Genomic DNA, 9,330 nt, shown 5'->3' on the forward strand with positions numbered 1-9,330 from the left:
AAAAACTTTCATAGGCCTCGTTAACATTTGAGAGTGCGGCTAGGAGTGAATCAGGTTCCTACATTACCCACAGAGAGAGAGAGAGAGGTGATAAAGCAAGAATGCAAGGTTATGAGGAGGTGAAATGAAATAACATTACTCAATCACTTATAGGTCAGGATGATTGCCTACAATTCTCTCTGAGGGTTTTATTCTGTATGCATGTGATATTACTTCTGTGCCAGTCTATGTGGAAGTCACAAGGTTAAGTCACATGAGATCTCCTTTGCCTGAATTAAGGTTTCATTATAGAGAACTGTTTGTAATGTAAAACCTCCCATAGAGCAATTTTTTCAGTTATACTTAAATTATTTCAATCTTGATCAGGGGGTGTTGAAAGCCTGGTCGGGCCCAGGGTGGGGGGGGGGAAGGAAGCAAGGGAGGGGGAGGAAGTGGAGGAGGGGGAAAAAGTCTTCCATTATCCTGAGGGATCTGTTTGTGTATGTTTATAGTGGGTTACATAATGCTGTTTTAAATGAGTACAGTTCACTAACAGAAATGTGCACTCTCACTATCGTTATTAAGCCAGCTGGAATCAATCATCTCCACAACTAATATCCAGAAGGAGATCATGACAATCAATGTGTTATTGGAGGGGTAGGAAGTGGGGAGGGGGAGGAAGTTGGGGAGGGGGAGGAGGTTGGGGAGGGGGAGGGGGAAAAAGTTACGCAGCTGGTTGAAGTCTTCCATTTTCCTGAGAGATCAGTTTGTGCATGTTTATCGTGGATACTGCTGTTTTAAATGAGTACAGTTATAAAGACAGAAATATGCACTCTCACTATCGTTATTGAGTGAGCTGGAATCACTCGTCTTAACAACTAATATCAAGAAGGAGATCATAACAATCAAAGTTATGTCATGTCCTTTGTGAGTGCTCTTCAAGCTAGCTTTGTGTGAGACCACATTTTAATTAAAAAAATGGAAACTCACATGTTCATATTTCCACTAATCAGTCCAACTTTTTTCCCTACATATATTTAATATCTCATACAGTATGTGACTATAGTTACAATGTTTACTCATACAAAACATTACTGCAGGTTAATGAGAGCTATTTAAGGATACACATTTTTTTGATATTGCTAGGTTTTTTTTTTTTTCTCATCACGTTATGGCAGCACGTCATTTTCTTATTTTCGCTGTTCTTCTAACAGTGCGAGGGGAATTTCAGCACTTTGTTGTATTCCTCTTTCATTATTCTCATTGAGTTGTTGCTACTGCATGTCTTCATTTCTACTAATTTATTTGTAATTCATTCTAAAATCTCGTTTGCGTTCATAGCTTAACCGTTACACCAGTAAACGGTCATAGTCCTTCGCCAGCCGCTGAGAGGCGTTCGGGGACGTTCCATAATCCAGATGGAAACTTTGTTGAACTGTACCCTGCCACCAAACCGGCATGGGAAGGAAATGGTAAATGATGATAGAGACTTGTCCCCTCCCCGCCCCCTTCCCATCTTCTCTTCCCCATTCATTCCTCTTCCACTTGTATGTGATCAGTGTAACTTCGAAACATGCTTTTATGAAGGAGACAATAACTCTGCTAGTAAAGTACTGTATGAAGTAGAAACTAGATCCTTCCTCCCCCTCCGCCTCCCACTTGGCTTTCCCACCTTGTGTTCTCTTAAACAGTATCTTACAAGTAAACTATCACCAGATTCCAAGTGCTGCACAAATTTCAAGCAAAATCACTGACGAGAAGCACATGAACATTTGATTAACACACAAATCAACATTTATGTTTAATACCATGCAATTGTCCTAATTTTGAAGCATGGATCATTTAAATGCACGTTTAATTTGAACTACTGTTTTCTTTTATTGTTATGACCTTTGACCTATCATTCATCGCATTGGAGCTTGGCTGACAATGTTCAGTTTTATACAATTTGCTGCATTATTCAACATCTGGTCTGTTCATGCATTTACATACCATTATGTCTGTATCAACTAATTTAATGGTTTATCAATATATTTATAACCATTTTATCAATTATTATTCATGAATGTGATTTTGCATCATGTTCTTCATTGCATTATCACCACTGGTTCATCTTTTACTACTATCATTTCTCCTTTAAAGAACAAGAGTATCCTTGAACCTGATTTTGACTCAAGGTTTATGTAATTGTCAATTTCCAAATGTTGATGGGGTTTGCGCTATAAAACCAGCTGCATTCCTGTTGCTGTGGCTGGAATTTCCAGTGGCAACAACTTATAGTTCTAAGTTTTTGTGAACTCTTGTTCATGTATGTATACCAAAGACACAAATATAGGCTTAAAGTACAAGAGGGTATTGACTGACAAACACTACATCTTTGCTTTTTATTAAAGTTCTTAGGCAGGTGATTCCAAATGCAACATTGCCTTTAGGTTGATTCACACCTACCATGCTGTGACCCAGTTATTGTAGGGAATACCCCCCCCCCAAAAAAAAAAAAAAAAAGTGGTTTTCCATTTGTTGTTGTTCAAATATCACCAGCTACAAGGATTGATTTTTGCTGTCTGAAAAATATTTGGTCACCTCTGCTCTGTGATGACCTCATAAATCAGTACATTTAGGTTATCTTCAGTGAACAGGGAGATGCCAAGTTAACCTTAGCAAGGTATTTTAAATAGAAAACATATTTTGAGAGATGTTGATATGTTTTCCTCCCACCTGCCCCCAATCAAGAGTTACAATTTTGATAGAGCCAAATATGCCTTTGTGTTTGGTACTAATAGAAATAAAATTGTTTTGCTTTGCTATTATTTCTGATGTTCTTTTTAGGACAAAAGTTATTGATCCTTTTTGCTTTCTCTTCTTTTTTTTCTGGTCTGTGTCCTTTCGGTTTATGACTCACTCAGACAATGACGGCTACCAATCTGATTCTGAAGTTAATGGTAAAAATGGTGGTAACGGTGACAGCGGCGTGGTCGTCTCACCCAAACCCGAAATGAACGGCACGGAAGAAACGAAGGAAGATAATAAACCAAAGAAGAAGAAAATGAAGAAGAAGAAGAAGGCACCGGATTTGAACGAGTCTTTAATTGAGAGACCGCCAGCGGAGAAGAAAACAAAACCTACAGAAGTTACAACGTGAAATATTTTGGCCGAGAGATTGTTAGACTTTTTGTATATCATTAACCAAGCAGGGGAAAAAAAGGGTGAAAAAAAAGTTTCACCATTATCTTTTGAGCGAACAACTGTCGTTTAGTTAATGGGAAAGAAACTGAATATGCTGCTACTAACTATAGACAAGCGGTGGTCCAAACTGTGTAGACATTCCGAGGACGAAGTTTAAAATGCTTGTACGGACAGAAGTCTGACCACAACTTGTAGAGCTATGCAATCATGGGTGAGGATCGAGTTATTACCAATGACATTTCATCTTTCGAAGTCTTTCCTTTCGTTCACGTATAGAGATGTAGAGGAGAGGTTGGGCAGGGATAGATTTAACCTGTTGGTTGTGCAGAGGAGATGAAGTGTGAAGGACAGTTGATCTGTAGATGGCCCGCCCCCTTTGATAAAACAAAATGAAGGTTGAAGGTCTCTGGTAATGATGGTTCTGTTTAGTTAATATCTTAGAAGGTGGACTTTGTAATGCAGGTAGTGTGAAGTTCATGGTTTTCAAGGTTGTGGTTTACAATATCACAACCAGGGCTATTGATAATCGAGGTGGGTCTGCTCACTTCCTTGTCACTTACTTGAGTGGATTAAAAATATAACCTATCAAGATGGTCTCTGTAAAGTAAACAAACAAAGCATTGAAGGTTATCAGATAAAAGAGTCTGTTGATGGCCTGTTGTGGTCTTGTCTAGGTTACTGCTACTTTTTGCTGTTTCCTGGTTCAATCTTTTATTACTACAAGCAGTCAGTCTGAAGTTAGCCTTAGTATAATTAAAGGAACATCAAATAATGCAATCCTGCCGACTAAAGTCCCCTTTTGTTCTGTAACCTTTCAGCAATGCCTCCGAATCACAAAGTTCGCGCACAATATTTAGTAATTACAACAAATTTGACTGTTAAAACATGGTATACAATTTTCTACAATTTTTTTATATTCATTGAAACATATTTCATTGCTTTAAGTGATTTAGTTAACTCTAAAAAAAATAAGGGGAATTTTAGTTTGTACAAGTGCGAAATAATGTGTCTTTGTTTCAAGAACTGTTTATAGCCCGTGCACTGTAGTAGAAGTAGTAAATGACTCTCATTAAACAATGCTTCACAGTTACCCAAGCCCTTGATCAATGCAATAAGAAAATTAATAGGTAGAAGAAGTCATAAAACTGTGAAGGAAACTTTACACGATGCTCTACGCACACACTAGCTCTTTAAAAACCGTTTTAATTTACAATGAACTCTAAAACCACTTGTGTAAACAAGTGTAACTTATTCAACGATTCTGTGTAGTTCAAGAGAATCTCGTCAAAGAATGTTTGTAGTTAACACTTTAGTAGTTTGAATAGCCTTACTGCAGTTGGAAATAAGTTATCAGAGAATACTTAAACATTCTTTTATAGAATAGTTCGAAGAAAGGGGTTATGTACAGGCTGTACAGCTACTTAATGGTTCACTGCTTTCTGAAGCATAACCTGATAAAAATAGAATTCAAATTGAGTTAGAGCTTAAAGAAACCTTTTACAAAGTCCGGTCAGCAGCTTTCCCCAAAACTTACCCAAGTAAAATTACAATTGATTAAACAGAGACACTCTACTAGAGTGAAGCTTCAAGAGTAAAAATAATTAAAGAACTTGATTAGATCCTGAACGTTTTTGTCATCTGGACACTTTGCATATAGTTACATTTAACACAGTATAAAAAACAAGAGTTAAACATGAAAAATTGCAAAATTTGAAAAATTGCAAAATTTTTAACTTTTAATCCACTATTTGAGATCAGTCCTACCTGGTCAAGTGAATTAATTCCATTTGAGTGTGAAACTTAAATCTTTTACTTGTATCCATTTCAAGATTTTCAAAATCGCTCTCTCTCCCCACCCCCCCCCCCCCAAGTACAAGTTCCAACTGCATTGCAAAGCTGTAAGGATGAGTATGTGTAGCATGCTAGAATATGTGTATGTATGTACAGGATATCTACAAATGTTTTATATCTGTACTATCAGAAATGAAATTCAATCAGCATTTTTGATTTGATTGTTTTTCAGTGCCTTACTTTCCACTTATTATATAGATAAATGTATATAAATATATGTAGATATTTATATGTAAACACATGCATATAGATGAGGCCTTAATTCATGACTAGATATCTACATAATTACAGAGCCAAGTTCTTTAACATATATTTTCGAGGGCCACAATTTTTTGGCAGGTCCATCTCCAATAAAATTGCAATGCTTAACTTGCAAAAATGAATGCACCTGATTGACAACTCTTAATCTTGAGCACTATTTTAATGTAATGATTCAATGACAACTTGAGAAATTTTTTCTGTTAACTTTATAATTTTTTCAGAAAGGGGTTATGCAAAAATATTTGATAATTTTAGTTATTCAGTTGTTTTAGTTATCCAGTTGTTTTAGTTATCATTATCACTATAGTGCAGAATATCCTTAATTTTACTAGTGTTGTATCACAAGGATAGCAGTTGAAGGTTTTTGATCAAATGTAGATAATGTTTCTATACACCACTAGGGGGAAGAAAATATGAAAAAACCTGCTCATTTATGATAACAAAAAGCTTATGTAGATAATTTTTGAAAGTTAAGATGTTTTCACCCTAGCAGGATTTGACAATTTTGGGCAGTGCTCAAATCTTGATAAAATATTCAGAGAACACTTTCCTATCAGCTGGATTCATTAGAATTAACTCACAGATATTTGACAAGTATCAATGTAGATAACAGTGTTCCTTTATGAGGAAGTAAGGTAGAAGTACTATCGATAAGCCTTTACATCTTTAAGCAAACAAGTTTCAACAGTTATTCAAAGAGAGCTATATACGTACTCCTCCTAAAGGTTAAAACTCTCAGTTCCCTGCTACTGTAGTAAAGAAAGTACCTGTTTCCTTTCATTCAAGTGAAAGTTAAACTTGCACAGAAACAGTTTTTGGAGGTCAATTGTTTGCAAGTTGCCAAGTCAGTGAGATTATGTTCCTCTTTATGTTGACCCACAATAGTTCATTACTGCTTGGCATGCCAAGTATTACAAAAGTTATTAGTATCAGCAGTTGTTGTACCATTGTACATGGAATACCACGATGTGAAACTCGCTGTTGTAGATACAAATTAGCTTCATCATTTCCTGTAAAACTAGGTTGTTAAATACTTGAGGTGGTTGTCTATATGAATGCAACAGGAACTGGGAAGCAGTCGGATGTTTTGTTGTTTGGTCGGTCTCAGTGATCACACAAATTCCTTGAATACTAACACATGATTATAAGGTGTATTCCCCAACTGAATAGGTAAAGAGAAAAAGTGAAATGCCATCTGAGAAGTCTTGCCCTCCCCCTATCCTAACCCCTCCCCCTCCCCCTCCCCTTCCCTGATGTCTTTTTGGGAGTTAATCTTGGACTAGCTATTTTGTTTTGACAAACTGGAATATGGAGTGCAATGAATATTCACTATTTGATGACATCGATTGTTATTTTTAAATTGGAAAATTGCCCATTTTCATTGGTCAATTTTTAAAGTCTTTTAGTTCAACTCTGGACAACTAATAATAAAAGTATAAAATGTTTTTATAATTTGTACAGGACTATATTGCAACTTGAACATTCCTCTTTATACCCCCCACTGAATTTCTGATGATAACATCAAGTAGGGTCTGTGTGGTATGGGAGGAGTAGAGAGAATAAAGTCAAAACATTGTCTTTACGAGATTAACCGTTTAGTTTGTCAGTATAGTCTGGCATTTAGGGTGTTTGATATTACTTTTTATCCGATTACAATAATTTATACAACTCATACTATTCCCTGTTGGTAATGGAACCACCAGTTGGCTGGTATACAAGGAAACAGTCTTTATAAAGTTATAAAAAAAAAAGGAAACACAATTTAATTCATAAATTTGTTTACGTAACCCAATTCAAAACCATTGTTAGCCTTCACCATCTTTCTTGTTTGTAACTTTGCCAAGTTCTTTAGTTTTGCTTGTAATTTGTTTTTCTTTCCCTTTTTTTTTTCATTCTTCTTCTGTGTTCATTTCATTTTTACCTTGATCACTTTCAGTGCAATTTTAATTTTCACTGTTTTGAAACATGAATGATTTGTGGGGGGGGGGGGGGGTATACAGGCAGGTCGGGAGGCTACAATCCTTCTGCTTGGGTTCAATAAGAGGGGGTGGGGGAATGAAGTATGGCTCTCAAAGCCTTAGAGTGAGGGGACAAGCAGGAGAAAGAAAAGGTGAATAATTTAAAATTTTGAGCAATAGAATCGTTTATGGAAATGTGATTTACTTATTCAATTTGTGAAACCATCCATTTTTAGTTTTTAATTTTTTCGTAAAGGAAAGACCCTGTTGTTTTCATTTTACTCAGAAAATTGTTTTCCCTTGACAAAGTTTTTTCTTCTTTATATATGCTGTTCTTTATGGAATTTTTATTTTCTTGCCCTTTTCTGTCCAAGTTTGGGCCAATCTCTTGTACTGGTCAAATTTAATTTGGACCAGAAAGGAGAATTAGTTCACAGCAAATGGCCAGAGATCTTATAACAGCTAGATTGAATAATGTTCATCGAAGGCTGGTAGGCAACTCAAGCCTAAGGTTTGAATTAAGGGACCATCCCCCCCCCCGCCCCATGAGTGCAATATTGCAGGCAGATTTTTTTACTTAGTTTCTTTCATGGGCCAGACTGAACTCTTTTACTAGTGTAATTTGGCCTGTGGGGAATCTGATAAGAACCCCTGGTGTATACATGTAATGGCCAATTGATATTACACAATTATGTGTCTATGTGTGTTTCACCGTCAAGCTACAAATTCTGTTATAATTATATCAGGTGTACCAGGGATGTGCTCATGCCGGGCGGCTGGAAAAAGATTTGCCACCTAAGCATAGATCATTTGCAAAACTTTTCCTAAAGGGGAGGGACCTCTACCCCTCAGACCCCTCCCACGGGACAAGGATCACACTACCGCACAGATCCGCCTGGCACTCGAATATCCCAGTGCACATCCCTGGAGGACAGTCCAATATTTGTGGAACGTACCAGTTTAATTCATACATGGCTTTATACAGGTAAACACAAATTTTGATCAATAGATTGTTGTAGGCTCATAGCTAGGATTTCTGAATTGGGATGGAGCTGGGGGGGGGGGGGGAGGTTGGGGTTGTGGAAGGGGACAGTATTTGTGTGCTACAACTTGTTTGAGTTATTGTACACAATACATGGTCGTGGCACAAAGGAGGGTGTGAGGTGTGGCATAGTAGTCTGGCTACTGTCCTGAATGTAATGTCTGTAGAACATCTCTTACACATCTCTTACACAATAGACAGCTGGGAATGCACAGGGTGCTGCTCTACAACTTCTACTGAAGTAGGTATTTGTTTGCTCAACTGTTAGGAACAATGTCACTTCATGTTGTGTGTATGAGAGGGAGGAGGGGGGGGGGGGGGTGGAGGTGCGATTGATTTGGTAGAGTTATGGTTAGGTAGATCCCGACAGATATCGCACAACAAGAAACCACTTATTCTTGTTCTACTCATGTTTATGCGGCATATATGCTGTGCACATTCCTGTTCTTGCTGGTAGACACTCCCACTGTAAGCCCCTCCCCCACCAGCCCCGCCCCCATTTGTTAAAGCCAAGTTGGAGGTTATCCAGTGATAGACAAGTATATACCAACTCTTTAATTTTCCTCTTATTTTGCTCCATCATTATATATTATTATGGTGATGAATATTAAACTATCGAAGATTCAAAGCTTTAAAATATTCCTCCTGTACACCATATAGTCTATAAGCTTTATTATTATAGTCCTTGCCTATTATAAATATGTATATATCTATATATGTGATTTGATATGTGAAGATTAGGCCCTGGAGTGCTTGGAACATTTGTAGCATACTATCAAAGCAGTACTATGACCACTTATAACTTCATGATTTGTTGAAGTAAAATCTTGACAAATTTATATTTGTAAATCTTGTTTTTCTTTGCTGTTGTGTCTCAAAGTCATTCTTATGTAACAGTTCTATCCTTTTTGAAGCCAGGTATCCCCCTAAATTATGATGTATTATGTTGTTCCATTTGTTGAGTACCGCATGCATCCTTCCAGAGAACCTAGACTAAATAACAGATAAATACCACCTTTTGTGACCATTTATGGCATTCTTAAATAAGTATTT

At 37.0% G+C, this 9,330-nt stretch overlaps 1 protein-coding gene across 21 annotated transcripts in view; it reads left to right on the forward strand.

The window, feature by feature from the left end:
• LOC139980478 (uncharacterized) overlaps positions 1-9,116 on the forward strand; it is a 54,525-nt gene extending 45,409 nt beyond the window's left edge. For 19 of the 21 annotated variants that reach the window (XM_071992200.1, XM_071992146.1, XM_071992138.1 and 16 more), the window contains 2 exons: positions 1,321-1,451; positions 2,886-9,116. In XM_071992200.1, coding sequence (XP_071848301.1) covers positions 1,321-1,451; positions 2,886-3,121 — 367 coding nt within the window. In that variant the 3' untranslated portion in view covers positions 3,122-9,116. The remainder of the gene's footprint in view (positions 1-1,320; positions 1,452-2,885) is intronic. The other 2 variants (XM_071992251.1, XM_071992267.1) reach the window with 1 other exon arrangement.
• Positions 9,117-9,330: the final 214 nt, after the last annotated feature.

The sequence above is a fragment of the Apostichopus japonicus genome, chromosome 2 (genome assembly GCF_037975245.1).
Source record: "Apostichopus japonicus isolate 1M-3 chromosome 2, ASM3797524v1, whole genome shotgun sequence".
NCBI classification, from domain to species: domain Eukaryota; kingdom Metazoa; phylum Echinodermata; class Holothuroidea; order Aspidochirotida; family Stichopodidae; genus Apostichopus; species Apostichopus japonicus.